The sequence below is a fragment of the Pseudonaja textilis genome, chromosome 1 (genome assembly GCF_049901715.1).
Source record: "Pseudonaja textilis isolate UNSWEBS1 chromosome 1, rPseTex1.2, whole genome shotgun sequence".
NCBI classification, from domain to species: domain Eukaryota; kingdom Metazoa; phylum Chordata; class Lepidosauria; order Squamata; family Elapidae; genus Pseudonaja; species Pseudonaja textilis.
In genome coordinates, this window is record NC_141990.1 from 125,765,801 (window position 1) to 125,782,271 (window position 16,471).

Below are 16,471 nucleotides of genomic sequence, written 5' to 3' on the forward strand. Positions count from 1 at the left end.
TATAGCTACACCCCAGCCCTCATTTTTTTTTAAAAAAACTAAAAACCTAGCTCCTCAGATATGAGGCCAAGACATCATATCAACCCACTTCTGAATCTGAGTGGTCATGGCATGTTTCATCATGCCCAACTGACATGGCCATTTGTGCAATGTTTTAAATTGTTATTTTGTTGTCCTAACCTTTTGAAGATGTCTAGAGTTTCTTTTTGGGGGAGGGGGAAATGAGCAGAGAAATTAATTTCGCAATTAAAATTTATACTTCCTGTACTAACTCTAGACTGGAACTTGAAATATACAGTATATTCATGACTGGGAAGGAGAAGGCCATTGCCAGAGTTGCATCACAGTTGTGCCAGTTGCAGCTCTAACATGTGAGGATAAGAGTAGTTCCAAGTCTTGTCATCATACAATAGGACTAATGCACTGAGCTGTAAATGAGGCTGCCATTGGAAACCACCTGGAAGCTACAACTGATACAAAATATGGCAGCCTGAGTGCAATATGTGTTAACCATCAAGAGTATATCACACTATGCTGGCTGCCAATAGGTTTCTAAGTGCAAATCAAAGTATCTGTTGTGATTTTATACACACTCTCCTCATTTAGCAGTTGGTTTGCAACCATTTGCAAATATAATGGTACTAAATGGTAATAAATCAAGTTTTCAAGGACTGCACACATCTGCAAATTTCATGCATCTGCAGCAATGCACTCATTGACAGTGATGCTGGTGGAGAGAATTATTTGAATGAGATGGCCGCAACCAGTAATCTTCCTCCCTCCCTCCCTAAAAGTCTATAGAGATTCCCAGTTATCCAGGTTATGGTTGTCCCAAAGGTTCTTTTTCAGGAGGCAAATGGAATTTCTTTCTTTCTTTCTTTCTTTCTTTCTTTCTTTCTTTCTTTCTTTCTTTCTTTCTTTCTTTCTTTCTTTCTTTCTTTCTTTCTTTCTTTCTTTCTTTCTTTCTTTCTTTCTTTCTTCTTTGAAGATGTTTTGCTTCTCATCCAAGAAGTTTTGCCTGGATAGTGGGGAATGGAAGCATTTATACTCCATGCAGACAGCTGAAGAAGATTCTTGGATAAGACGCACAATGTTTTCAAAGAAGAAAGAAAAAACAATAAAATCTAGTTGTCTCCTGAAAAAGCATCTTTGGGATAACCATGACCTGGATGACTGAGAATCTTCATAGACTTTTAGCTATGCACTTTGGTATGAATACCCTTCAAATAGTGTGGGAGTATGAATGGATTTCCAGAAAAAATGCAGATTACAGGAACCATTTGCACTTCAGTTTGATATGCTGACAATATAGACTCATCCCCAATAGCCTATACCTGTCTTCAACAGTGAAGGGACACAGGTCAGAAACATCTTGCAGCCAAGAAGGCTCCACACTCATCTTCACTATTCAAGTGATCCTGAGGACAAGATAAATCTCCAAGTGGCCTCAACGACTCTCTGAAAGAATGCAAATTACCAGCTGTCCTTCCATTCCTCACCATCCAGTTAGAGCTGAAAAAGCGTGAGAAGTGAAATGTCTTCAAAGAAAAAAGACAAAAAAAGACAGTCCAGTTGCCTCCTGAAAAAGCACCTGTGGGTCTCTGTCTCCATCTTTCACTTAATGACCATTTCACTTGAAATTGGATATTGGAATGGAACTTGGCCACTAAATGAGGAATGGGTCTAATGGCCTTTATGACTTGGCAATAAAGTACCTATAGAATCACAAAATTATCTGTTTAGAACTGATTTGTCCTGTATATTCACAGCAGGAAAAACTATTGAGACTCTCATATATTTGTGATGGGGGTGGGAGGGGACGCAGAAGCAAGGCAAAGCTAGAAGGCAGTGTTTTCTGCAATGGTAAAAAAAATTGTTTGGAGTAAAGAGGAAATGACACAGAAATGATGTATGAATATAAATGTGAAAAATGAAACAGATTGCACAACAAAACAATACACAAATATCTAAAAGTAGACCTGGCTCATTAGGAGCTATTTCAAATAAATTCTTATATATAAGAAAATTCCTTAAACATAATGTGAATAAATTATAAGGATAAATTTGCATGTTATACTTCATTCATCCCTAATATTATTTTAATAGTGTGTGATATTTTTTATTCAGCCGCATAAAACTATTTTAACATAGTTCCTATTTATGCACTAATTTTGTGAAGAATGACTTCAAAAGTAGTTCATTTGTGTATGTATTATTTTCTCTCTCACTCTCTCTTTCTCTGTTTGTGTGTGGACTTTAGCAGTAATAGGATATAAAACCTAGACTCTTTCCTCAGAAAGGAAGGCATAAATTTAATTTAAAATTTGGCTGATAATAAACATGTCAAAATTGTACAAATGTATCCAAAGTGTCTTTCCAACCTGCTGATAACACAGACCAGATGAGGATCAAAATGGAACCATAGATATAGTTATTTTATCCAGTACTTTTCTATTTTATGTTCTTGCAACTGAAATTAAGAATTGTTTAAAATGTTTAATCAGGGCAAAGAGAAATTGGCCATTTCAAGTAATGATCTTGGAAATGTGCACATGATTGATACATTCAGGTCAGTGTGGTACTTAGTTTGGGAGTTTAGTCCCCTCCTCCCATAACTGTTCAGAAATTCAAGTCTTCGTTCCTTCTATGTGACTTTAGCCATTATAAAAGCATGCCATGAATTAAGAATATTAAAAATACATTCGTGTTTCTCAATCCAATCTAAAAATGAACTTAGTGGTTTTTTTCCCCAGGGTTGCTGCATCAGTTCTGCTTTTTAATTCATTTAGCAGTAATCAGACTGGTGCATATTATCGCCTGCCCCCCCCCCATGTGTTCAAAAAAAGCATCTTCATAAAAATGCCATGAAACACTTTCAAACTTTTGAAACAAAAACTCAAAAGTGGATTCTGAAGACAGAAGGAGATGGACTTGATAAATGACAAGAAACTGAACCATAAATACAATCTTGTTTTATTAAAAAATATATGGCTGGATGGGAAGTAATTTGTTATCGCGTAAATGAGATGCATAGCCAGTCTATGGCAAGCAATGAAAAGGATTATTCTCTTTTCCTATATTTTGTTTGGAATTTTTGATGATTTTTAGTCAATTGTACATGAACATCTGTTAGATTGTAGAAGCTTTAAAATACGTTTTTTAATGCGTCAAACTTTATTGGGTTTTTTTATTTTATAGGTATATGATGGAAAAGACAGCTCATCACGTTTGTTGGGAACTTTTACAAAAATGGAATTGCTAGAACTCATTCTCAACAGCACATCAAACCATTTATGGATAGAATTTAACAGTAATGGATCAGATACAGAGCAAGGTTTTCACATCACATATACAAGTAAGTGAGAGGGAAAGGGAGGGAACAGAGTTACAAAAATACCAACTGATCTATGAGCAATGTTTATAACAAAATCCTAAGAACTATTATTAATACCTACTGTGTTTATGAGATTGCTTCTTAATTCCTTTCAATCCTGGAGAAAGAGAATCTTAAAGATAATGCTGAAGAATAATTTCCAATATCAGTACATTATTTTGTGAACATAACAATCAATGTAAACAGAAAAGAGAGAGCCAGTTTGGTGCAGTGGTTAAGTTGATGTCCTAGAAACCAGGAAACAGTGAGTTCCTGTCTTACCTTAGGGCGAAAAGCCAGTTGGTGATTTTGAGCCAGTCACTCTCTCTCAACCCAAGTCATCTCACAAAGTTGTTGTGGGGAGAATAAGTGGAGGAAGAAGTATTAGATATCTTCACCGCCTTGAGTTGCATATATAAAAAAGTGGGATATAAATCTAAAAAATAGATAGTGTATCAATCTTTGTTAAATACAGTAATTTCCATAGATTTGTGATGTATGGGTACATTTTATATGATTGAATATTTAATATTATACTGTTGTTGTTAAAATAAATATTTGTATTTTGGCAATGCTGTTACTGGGGTTCATTGGTTTCTAGCTTAAACAATCAAATACAAGAAAGTCTCAATATTAAAACTGATGGTAGATTTTCTTCTACCACCAGGTGAAAAGTTGTGAGAAAATTTGTTCAAAGTACAAACTTGACACTTTTATTTTTTTTTAAAAAAAGCTTTTCATTTCCATTTCCATAATAAATTTTTATTCTATCTTCTTCTAAACAGTTCAATATAGTGCAGGTGAGGTAGCTGGAAAACTATCAAATGGATTACTGCTCTTGGAAAGCTTTGAGTCTAAATGGAATATCTCTTTCTTTTCCTCCTCAGCTTTTCAATCTAAGAATTAATAAGGTATCATGTGGCACAATGAGAATGCATGCACACACACACACATTCTCTCTCTCTCTCACACACACACATACACATACACTGATCATAATTATTAATAACTACAACAGTAATTTTAAATTGTCTGTTATTAGTTGCTCTTTGAGGGAATGTGTGAAGATTATCAACTCTGTTATTTTGAATCTATGTCTCGCTGAATATATGCAATGTGTTCTTTTTATTAAAAAAATAGCAATAGCAGACAGCTCAGATGTGTAATCAAGATGGAAGGATATTGGCATTAACTCTTTTCACTATGCTGTTCTCACAAAAAGTGCTCTCTTCAAAGCAGTTATTTGTTCTAATAAAGCTAATGTTTTTTTTTTCTGTTATGTGAGATAGAATTTGGATGTCAAGGTTCCTATTGACGAACCCAACCCAGCAAACACTTGACGAGACAATCCACTCTCTTAATCCAAAGCTTTATTCAGTACATCATTTTGGCACAACAGTTTCCGTACAGTTAAAAATAAATTCTTCCCTCCTTCCCACTAGTGCAGATCAAGTTGTCCAGTTAGGTATCTGAACAATTTCTTGTTGTTTCCTGGAACTGGTGTTCCAAACCTGATCTTCTCTCTCCCCTACCCCCTGGTTCTATGGCAAGTTGAGAGGTGAAAATGGCTGCAACAGCAAAATCACACTTTGAACTTGACATTGGAGCATATTTTTTTTAGAAAATAACATGTTTCCAATGCATATCTACATTTTGGGTTTGTTTATGTTTTTTTTTCTTTCTTTTAAAGTCCTAAAACTCAGAAATCTTGTTTTGTAAGTCATACAGCTAACTTAAGCGTGAAAACTAAAATTTTCTGACAATATTTTTACTAAAAAATTATTTTTCTATTTTACTCATTAAGTCTTTTATAGAAATAATTTTAGTCACACTAAAAGAAAAACATTAAATTACATGTAAAAAATTAACTTTTATTCCTATTTTGCTGTATTGGGGCTAAAAAGTCCTTTTAAATTAGTTAGGATTCAGAACCTCTCAGGGTCATTTCTCCTTTTTCAAAAGTTTCTAAGTGAGGTCTGTGTTGTATATAGACATTTGCATACTCGTAATACTACATTCTGATTGGATGACCACTGCCGCCTAGCGATTGGTGGTTAACAACTGTAGCGATGGGTCCGCCAAATGGCGGGAAGTTTAAAACGATGCCATTGGCCACGAGCCACGAGCAGCCGCTATAAAAGAGGCTGCCGCGGCTCGAGTTTAGTTGAAGTTACTGACAGTTAATAAAGAGCTGAATTCAACTCCAGTCTCGAGTCCGTCTTTGTTCCACAACAGAACACTGGCAACGAAGGTGGGGTTGAGAAGAAAGAGACTGTAAGCACGTGGCAACAAGAACTGAGCAATTGACAAGATGGCTGAGAATAACTTGCCACCTGCACCGTTCAACCTAGCCGAAGAAGACTGGGAATCATATATCGACAGGTTCCTTATGTTCCTGGAGAGTAACGGACCGCAAGGAATCACTGACCAGAGGAAGAGAGCCATATTCATGACACATTGTGGCCCTGCCATCTTCAAAATGGCCAAGGCATTGGCCAAACCTCATGATGTCAAGCAGATGGCATGGCCAGATTTGAACCGGATACTGAGAGCCCATTACGTGCCAGTTGTCTCCAACCTCATCCAAAGACACGAATTTTATAAAAGAGATCAACGAGAAGGCGAGAGTGTCAGGGATTTCGTAGCAGCACTGAGGGACATTGGAGGAGCATGCGAATTTCTCAACTTGGACAAAGCCATGAGAGACTACGTGGTACTTGGATTGAGAGACACTACCTTACAAAGCAAATTACTGAACCGACCCAACATCACCATGAATGAGGCTATCGCTGAAGCTACTGCAGCTGAAGCAGCAAAGAAATCAGCGGCTACAATGTGACAAATGAATACGACTAACCAAGACACAAAACAGCCCAACCCAAAGCCGGGAAAAGAAAGCAGAAGGTACCCAGAAACACACTACTGCAACCACCCACCATGAAGACATCGATTCCTCGCCCAATACCGAGGACGACGATGCGGAAATACATAGGCTCCAGTCAGAATGAAACCAGAGAGAAAAAAGAGGAAGGAAGCCTGAGTTTCAGTGTGCCGGATGCGGAGGAGACCACCCGTGTTCTGAGTGCCTTTTCTTGGACGCCATCTGCAGACACTGCGAAAAACGGAGACACATTGCAAGGGTCTGCCAAAACAAAAAGAGCTATAGTCCCAAAAGATGAGGCAGAATCCCCCCCAGAGCTAGAGAGAGACAGACCAGGAGTCACTGGAGCTGAGAAAACAGAAGCAAGCGAATCAACGAAAAAGAAGAAACACACCAAACTTATATCATTAGAAATGCCAGAACAACCGATGCAAAAAAGGTTCACATAAATGTTAAAATAGGACAGCCATGCAAGATGGAGGTGGACTCCGGCTCATATCTGTCAATGGTATCATGGAACACAATAAAAAACCTGATACCCTACATACAAAGAAAAAGAACTCAAAGAGCAAAGCCTGACGTTAAAAGATTACCAAGGGAACAAGATTCTGGTAGTTGGATTGGGACATTTAAAAATAAATTTCAAAAGACATACTGAGGTCCTTCCATTGACAATCGTTGACCAAGATCGCCCCAGCCTGCTTGGGTTAGAATGGTTTGCACCCTTGGGGATCGAGGTGACAGGAATCAAAAGCGTCACCGAGATGGACTGGGAAGAAAGCCTGATGAAGGAGTTCCAGGATGTATTCGACGGGATGCTAGGCAAGTACTGTGGGACCCCTATATCATTTAGTCTGAACCCGAACATAGCCCCCATCTGGTTAAAAACTAGACGCGTCCCCTTTGCCTTAAAGCCAAAAATTGATGAGCAGCTGAACAAACTCATCACACAAGGGGTACTGGAGCCAATCAACCATGCAAGATGGGAAACCCCAATTGTGACTCCCGTGAAACCAGATGGGTCCGTGCGCATCTGTGGTGACTATAAGGCCACCCTAAACCACGCATTGCAGCAGAGCGCATACCCCGTTCCAGTAGTTCAGCACCTTTTGCACTCATTGGGGAGAGGAAAAGTTTTTTGAAAGCTTGATCTCGCGCAAGCATATCAACAATTGCTGGTTGATCCTGAGACGGCAGAGGCACAGACTATTGTAACGCATAGGGGGGCATTCAAATGCAACAGGCTGCAATTTGGTGTCAGCGTAGCCCCAGGTGTTTTCCAAAGCCTGATGGAGCACCTCCTACAAGGACTAAAAGAGGTGGTCACTTACTTTGATGATGTATTGGTATCCACCGGAAATAAAAAGCAACTAAAAAACCGATTGAGGGAAGTCTTGCAAAGATTTAGAGAAGCAGGACTCAAAGTCAAAAAAGAAAAATGCCAACTTGTTACATAAGGTTCCTGGGATACCTTATTGAAGAAGCAGGAATCCACCCCACCGAAAAAAAAAAAATAAGAGCCATAAAAGAAGCTCCCAGACCCAAAAATAAAACAGACTTACAGGCATTTTGGGGACTCATTAATTTTTACAATGTCTTTTTGCCACAGAAGACAACAATAGCAGAACCGCTGCATAGACTACTCGATAAAAAAGCCACCTGGGCCTGGGGCCAATGAGAAGAAGCCGCATTCAAGGGAGTTAAAGACTTAATAACGTCCAAATCTGTATTAATCCAATACAGCGACATGTTGCCACTGATTGTCACCTGCGACGCAGCACCATTCAGTATGGGTGCCATACTCAGCCACACTCTACCCGATGGCAGAGAGGCACCGATCGCCTTTTACTCCGAAACGCTGTCAAAAGCCGAAAGAAACTACAGCCAACTGGATAGAGAAGCCCTAGCCGCCATATCGGGGGTCAAACGGTTTCACAAATACCTTTATGGTAGGACATTTTCCTTAATTACTGACCACAAGCCACTATTGGGAATCCTGGCGGGAAACAGAGCCACCCCCCAACATCCTGTCGCCAAGGATGACACGGTGGTCAGAATTCCTTGCAGCCTACAACTATAAGCTCATCCACCGACCAGGAAAAGCCATACTCCATGCTGACGCACTGAGCCGCTCACCTCTACCAGATCGGGACGACGACCCAGCTCCTACCACGTCCACCCTACAAATTGAAACATTACCAAACCTGCATATCACCGCACCAGACATCGCAAAGGAAACCGCAAAAGACGCACTGATGGACCGAATCCTGAACTGGGTAGAGAGGGGCTGGCTGGAAAACAATAAGAACGAGACTTTTAAACCTTTCAGAACCCAGCAAACTGAGCTGTCAGTTGAGAAAGGATGTATACTGTGGGGAGAAAGAGTTGTTGTTCCCAAAAAACTACAGGAACAAGTGCTGAGCATGTTACATGAAGGACACCCGGGTATAGTAAAAATGAAATTCCTGGCCAGAAGCTACGTCTGATGGCCAGGAATGGACAAAGACATTGAAACATGGGTGACAACATGCAATAAATGCCAGAAGTCCAGACCTACCCCCCGCTAGCATTGGTCCTCGACTGGGATACACCCAGAGGCCCCTGGTCAAGGATCCACATATATCCCACAAAAGGATATACATTTTTAATCATTGTCAATGCCTACTCAAACTGGTTGGAGGTCAGCATCATGAATTCCACGATGACTGAAGCCATCACCAAACAACTAAGAAAACTTTTCGCCATGCATGGGTTGCCGGACTTGTTAGTTTCAGACAATGGCCCACAGTTCACAGCCTTAGCTTTTGAATAATTCCTCGCAGAACAGGGCATATGACATGCCTTGACAGCGCCAGCTTACTCGGCTTTAAACGCAAGGGTGAAAGGTGTGGTTCGATATACAAAAGAGGCATTAGAAAAACTTGACAGAGGTGACATTCAAGACAAAATCAATACAATGCTCACAATCCAACATATAACACCGAGCATATCAACGAACAAGAGCCCAGCTGAACTTTTAATGTGCAGAAAATTGCGGACACATTTGGATAGGTTGCACCCCACCTACTACCCTGAAAAGCCACCAGACTCCTCCAGTAAGTACCGCACATTTATACCAGGCGACCTGGTATACACAAAAAATCTTACTGGAGACCCATTGTGGCTGCTGGCCAAAATAACGCAAATAACAGGGCCCCGGTCATACCGATTGGAAACGATGGACAGCAGAACCTGGAAGAGGCACATAGACCAACTATGGTCTCGATCTCTTGAATGGACCACCGACACACCCCGAAGCATAGAACATGCTCACACACAAAATCCAATAAATAATAATAAAACCAGAGAGGGGGGAACCATCAAATAATAAAGAAAGGGAAGACCCTCCATTAACATGACAAAAAACAAGTCACCAACCCATACCAGAAAGTCCAACAAAAAATAAAAACTACTTACCTGAAGGCGAGTTCGGAAGAAAGGAGCTGAAGGACACCCAAGAAAGAAGCAGCCGAGCCGACTCAACCTGCACGGGTAAGCCAGGAGGGAGTGGCAAAGCCAACTCAACCAGCCTGAAGAGACCAGGCAGGAGCGGCATGGCTGACTCACCCTTCCAGGAGGTTCCAGGGAGAAAGACAGGAGAGACAGCAATCCCGTCTGAACCGACCAAAGTCAACACAGAGATTGAACTGCGCAGGTCAAGTAGGAACCATAAAAGCCCCACCTACTTATGTGACTACGTAACATAGCGTTGGACCGAGGGGAGGGGTGTTGTATATAGACATTTGCATACTCGTAATACTATGTTCTGATTGGACGACCACTGCCGCCTAGCGATTGGTGGTTAACAGTTGTTGTGATTGGTCTGCCAAACAGCAGGAAGTTTAAAACGATGCCATTGGCCGCGAGCCGCAAGCAGCCGCTATAAAAGAGGCTGCCGCGGCTCGAGTTTAGTTGAAGTTACTGACAGTTAATAAAGAGCTGAATTCAACTCCGGTCTCGAGTCCGTTTTTGTTCCACAACAGAACAGTCTGGTTCTAAAATTGACATCATTGTCCTATTGTTTTTTTCTACTTATACAAATGTACTTTATGCTGAGTAGTTACACAGGACAACAAAGATTTTGCTTCCTGAATATTTTTGACCATATTACACATTTTTGGCTGCTAATCACTAAAATAACCTGTAATTTAACCTGTCATTACTGTTTATAGAAATCTTCTGTTTTTTCACAATAATAGTGATGCCCTTCAGTACCTGGTGGCTGTGATACACAAATGAAATAAATGTACAAAAACATGGAACTGTTGTTGAAGCACATCCAGTATACTAAGTACAACTGGAATATCTGTGGATATCTAAAAGTAGTGGCTCGGGTTCTTGGATTGGAGTTTGGATGTACCAAGTACTGTTATAACTTATTTGAATGGGACAACCATGCACTTGAGTCATATTACATTAAAAATAAATGGCCATTCTAAAAGAATTTGGTTCCAGGAGAGAAAAATGTGGTACATGAACCACTTGTTGATCGGGCTAAGTTATTTTTGCCTCCCCTTCACAGGGGCTGATGAAACATTTTGTGAAAGCGATGAACAAAGAAGGTGAAAGTTTTCATTATTTGAGACAGATATTTTCAAAAATAACTGATGGCAAGATTAAGGAAGACATTTTTGTTAGTCCACAGATCAGATATATAATCAGTGACAAGCAGTTTGAACATTTGTTAGTGGGACCAGAGAAGATCAGCTGCAAATCATTCAAGAATGTCACTGAAAATTTTCTTGGCAACTACAGACCACCAAACTACATGCTGCTGGTTGACAGCATACACAATCACAAAGTACAATATGTCAATGAAATTTCATTTTCTTCATTCACACTTGGACTTCCTTCCTGAAAACCTAGGTGTAGTCAGTGATGAACATAGTGAAAGTTTTCATCAAGACATTGCCACAATGGAAAAATGGAATCAGGGCAACTGGAATTCATTAATGTTAACTGACTGTTGTTGGACACTGCAATGAAATGCATCGGACTGAGTACAAACGAAAATCAGCAGGAAAACACTTTTAGCCCTATTGAATATATGCAGCGTGTTAGAAACAAATATATGATTAAATACATAACAGTCATTAAAACTTTATTTCATGCTTCTCAAGATTCCCACATGATACAGTTATTCTAAAATTATATTTGTGTTCAATTTGAAGGGGTCTATCATAAACATCAAAAGATTTTTTAGGATGCAAGATTTTTTGGGAAAAAAAAAATTGTTATCTGGCATCTATAGTATGCTGCAAGATAGGTGTAAGTATGGTCCTTCCATCCAGTGCCTGAAAAAGTGCAGCATCATATGACCAAACCTTGTTAATCATGTCTTTGAGTTGGATTCTGTTGTTCTGATTCCACAGTTTCTCTGCTATTAGCTCCTCCCTGGCAATCATTTTGGTTTTATTGAATTGTCTGTTAATCTTGTTGTGTGGCTAGTTCAGTTTTCTAGATTCCTGTTTAAATTCATCAGTTGAACATCTTTGTTAATATGCAGTTTTAGTGTAGTCTGGTTATAGATTTGTTGGTATGTTTGGGGTAGAGATGAAGCATGTGGGGTATGCATGGAAATCTGCAGGTTTTCTGTATAAATAGTGGTATAAAACAGGGGTCCCCAACCACCGGGCCGCGGACCGGTACTGGTCCGTGGATCATTTCCTACCGGGCCGCCAGTTTGCTGGGTGCCGCCATCTTGTTTGATGAGAAAGTGCTTCTGGGGGAGCTTTTCCAGTTGGAAAGAGGCATTTGGGTCCTGAAGGAATCCTCGCACCTTAGTTTCATCGAAGGAGGGGGCTTCGAACGAAACTAAGGCACGAGGATTCTTTCAGCACCCAAGGCAAGGCGAGCCGAGCGACCGTCCCGAAGCCGTCCCAAAGCAAAGCCCATTGACAAAGGTACAAAGGAGGAGTTGAAGGTGGCGGGGAGAAGCGGGGGACGGCTAGCTGGCCGGTCGCTCGGCTCGCCTTGCCTTGTCATGCGTGCTGATGCCGGTACCGGGCCGCGGATCATTTTGTGATGCCAGTACCGGGCCGTGGCACAAAAAAGGTTGGGGACCACTGGTATAAAAGATATATAAGCCAGTAGAAAACTCTCAGAATATAATGGAAATAAAGTAAGCTCTGATAGTCAAGCAAATACTGTACCTTCTATAAAAACATGGCTTACTGAAAAATGTAGATTTTCATGACAGAATGATTTTTCCTTCTTGAAATAATCACATACCATAATATTCTTTTTTATATTTCTCTCCCAAGTAGAATTGGTAGCAAAGAAAGGGAGTATTCCTGTCATTTTAATGTTACAGCCAAACTACTGGTGTGGAAGATTTATGATCTGGACTTTCCTAGAAATCCCAGTGTAGTTTGTTTTATTTTATTTGAGATAACACTGACTACTTGAGTTTTCATATAAGAGTGGAGTGGAGGGGAAAAAAGGAAAGACTGCTAAAATATCAATTAAACCAATAATGCAAATAAAATTAATAATTAATCAACAAGTTAAAGGCAGTTGAAAAATTCCTGTTTGTATGCTTTAAAAAACCACAATAAAGGTATTATACCCTGAAACTCTCATCTGGGAGTGCATTTCAAAAAAAACTGGGATGGCAGTAGAGGAGACTGAGCTTTCAATTGTTGCTAAACAAGCTCACAGAAATTGTTGGTAAACTTGTTCACATTACCTCATTAAGAATGAAAGTTCATATAAAATTAGGCATTCTTTCAAATATCCTGGACCTAACTATTTAAAGCTATTAACCAGCAATCTGTAACTTGCCCTGCCAGATTAGCTGCATTCGAGTGTTCCCCTGTCCCATGTAACTCTTGCTACCAGTGCTATTAAATGGTGCCAACTGATCTGCTCGCAAACCTCCTTCTTGCTGCTTTCCTACCACTTCTGTTTTCTCTTCCAGCTGATTTGCTATCCCAAATCTCTTTTGCTTTGGTGCTCCTACCCTTGCTATTACTGGTTTTGTTGTTGTTGTCATCGTTGTTGTTGTTGTTGTTTTACCAGCTGCCTTGTCCTGCTGCCAGCTGACCTATTGACTGAACAACAGTTTCCTCAGGCCTTGTTCCATACTACTACTGAACTCCTGCTGACTCTGTAACATTCTGGCCAACCTGCTAACTGATCTATGCTGGTGGCCGTGTCAACAAACTCTGTCTTAGAGTCTGTGCCACCTTCCTTCTCTTAGGGTCTTTGTGGGCCTTGGAATACGCAAAATAGAACTCTTACCAATGCATGGTATCTTCTATACTCTTCTTCTTAATATTATGGCAACCCATGTCCATCTCCCAAACTTCTCTTAAAAGCCAGCTGCACCCCATCTGAGATTTCTTATCTTCAACTGCTTCAAGTCAAACTAGTTAACTATTCTTTTCTTTGCAGATAAGGTATATCAGTTGAATGTTTAACTTTTTAGTTATTTTTATATATAAATATTAACATCCACAAACAGAACAGAAAAATTTTAGAGAAACACATGAAAGTAAAATCAATGTAATGATCTATTAATCCCAATACTTTCAATGAGTTTCTAATTTAAGCTATACATTGTGCTGTTGCCTGATATACTGCTGCACTAGAGCATAGTAGTGTTGTCCTGAATTTGGAGTGTGAACTGAAAATTAATTTCCCCTCCTTTACCAGAATAGCTTAACTAACTCACAATATATGTCATGTTTCTCTATATATGAGAGTAATAAGCAAATGAGGGTTTTTCCCTTTTTAGCAATTACATTATGTTTATTTACAATTTTATTTTTTCCCGATACTATGGAAGTGCTAAATCATTTTAGAGAGCTGGTTGCTAACTTATGATAACTAATAAGTAAACTAAGCATACCTAAGTATTAACTTAGGTATTTCAAAATACAAAAAATACCACAAGGAAAACATGGTGTCACCTCATGGTTTGCCTCATTGTGCCTTAAATTGTTTATTTTTTCATCTTTAAAATTAGACAAAGATATAAAAATTGTGTATATTCCATAACATCCATTGTTATTAATGCACATACACACACACACATGCATACACACAGATATATACAGAGAATATATGTGTATAAGTTCAAACACAAACTTATTGGAACAAAAAAATAAAATGTGTATTTCTTGAGTATTGTTTCAGATCTGAAGTAAAGTCAAGGTTCAGCAGCTGCAGGGTTCTTGGTGTTTGTGCGTATATGTCTTAATAATTTCATGAGTATTTTTCACCAATTAAAACTTTCCTTGCCAAGATACCAGTAGTCACTGTGGAGGGTAAATGATATATCCTCAGGCATTCCTGCAGTTGGCCTATCTTTAAACTTTTAAAACCAATTGGAAAGTTTTGTCACTGCAGCATTAGGTGACATTATTCTTTGTTGTCTAGCTGGTTACCTTTAAATTTAAAATGGTATTGAAAATCAAATAAGAATAACCTTATACACTCAGTTGTAGTAAATTAGAAATGAAGCATAGAGTATTTGGGAAATAAATGAATTAGTAACAATAATATACAGTATATGGGGAAAAAAACAGTTTTGCAAGTGAATTAACTATCTGACTATAAGCTAGATAAACATAAAATAATACCATAGAATGTTATTTAAAATTCCATTGTTTTATGTTAATACATGATTCAATACATGCCTCTTATTTATTATTCAAGATCTTCAGATTTGAAACTTTGTTCCTTGCCTTTTTGTTTTATATTTTCTCTACTGATTTTTTTAAAATATTTGTCATAAAAAACAGTTTAAATCTATTATTTCAACTTCTGCTTGAATTTAAATGCCTCACTATATTATATTTTTTGTTATTTCCCTCTATTTAAGCTTTACCGGGGTGGCTAAACCCAGTATTTCTGAAATGTTCTGTTATACTTTACAACTGAGATAGGATAATATCACTTATTTTTGAAAACACTATAATATATAGGCTTTGCTTGTTGAAGGGTTGGATACTGTGTTATAGTTCGGAAAGAAGGGGAGGCCACACCAGAGCATTCCAATAACACGCTTTATTCATAGGAATAAAGGGGGCTGTCGCGTCTGCTTCTAACCAGGCAGACCTACCAGCGAACAGCGGCTGGCTCGACCTAGCAGCCGGCTTTTATAGCCGGCTGTCGAAGGGAGCCAGCCAATGGGGACTGCAAACGCCCCCGCAGCATGAACGGACCTGAGGGGGAACTTGTGTCAGTCCCGAGGACATAACACCCCTTCCCCCCAGATATGAACACGAATAGTCCTTTAAGTAAGCTGGTGGTTTGTGTGCGCGCCCCGACTGGCACAATTCTGGCGATGCACTAAGTGGCATAGAGTTCTGGGAGTCTGTAATCGGCCTTGCCGGGCAACAGGGTCGGTCAGGAATCCGGGATGGAGTCTGGGAGTGGTCACAGCCCTCGGGTTGGATTGTTGGATAGTCATTGTCCCGCAACTCGGTGGTGTCGTCGGCTGGTACGGCTGATGACTCCGCAGGACGATCCTGGTCTACCGTCCGTTCCCTCGAATCGGCTGGAGGCGACTGATCACTCTGGAGGTCCCAGCTAGGATTCGGGTGCGGCGATTGGAGGGTCACTGGAGCCCCTGGATCAATGCCGGTATGCTCGCCCTGGCGACTTCTTATCTGGTCCAGATGCCTCCGCCAGATACGTCCGTCCTCCAGCTGGATGCGGTATGACCTTGGCCCAGTGACAGCCACGATCTTCCCTGGTACCCAAAGGGGGTCGCCTGCGTAATTCCTGACGAAAACTCGGCCCTGTAATACAAAACTCCTGACCCTAGTGTTAGAACCCAATGGCGTGTCTGGGCAATAGTGGGGATGCAGTCTATCCAGCACTGTCCTTAGCCGTCTGCCCATCAGCAATTCGGCTGGGGACTTGTTTGTGACAGTACATGGGGTCGAGTGTTGGCTTAAGAGAAAACGAGAGAGTCTGGAGTGCCAGTCGTCTTGAGTGAATCTTGCCAACGCCTCTTTTGCTGACCTAACGGCTCTCTCCGCCAACCCATTGCTAGCGGGATGGAAAGGGGCCGTTAGGATATGCCGGATGCCCAGGTTGGTGGCATATCGGCTGAATTCTGTGGACGTAAATTGGGGCCCATTGTCTGAGACTATGGTGTCAGGCAGACCGTGCGTAACGAATAAACGGGTCAGAGCCTGGGCAACTGCTCGGGTGGTGGTTGTGGG

At 40.3% G+C, this 16,471-nt stretch overlaps 1 protein-coding gene across 1 annotated transcript in view; it reads left to right on the forward strand.

The window, feature by feature from the left end:
- CSMD1 (CUB and Sushi multiple domains 1) overlaps window positions 1–16,471 on the forward strand; it is a 1,143,868-nt gene that overhangs the window by 949,617 nt on the left and 177,780 nt on the right. The window contains exon 23 of the mRNA XM_087916392.1: window positions 3,199–3,355. Coding sequence (XP_087772518.1) covers window positions 3,199–3,355 — 157 coding nt within the window. The remainder of the gene's footprint in view (window positions 1–3,198; window positions 3,356–16,471) is intronic.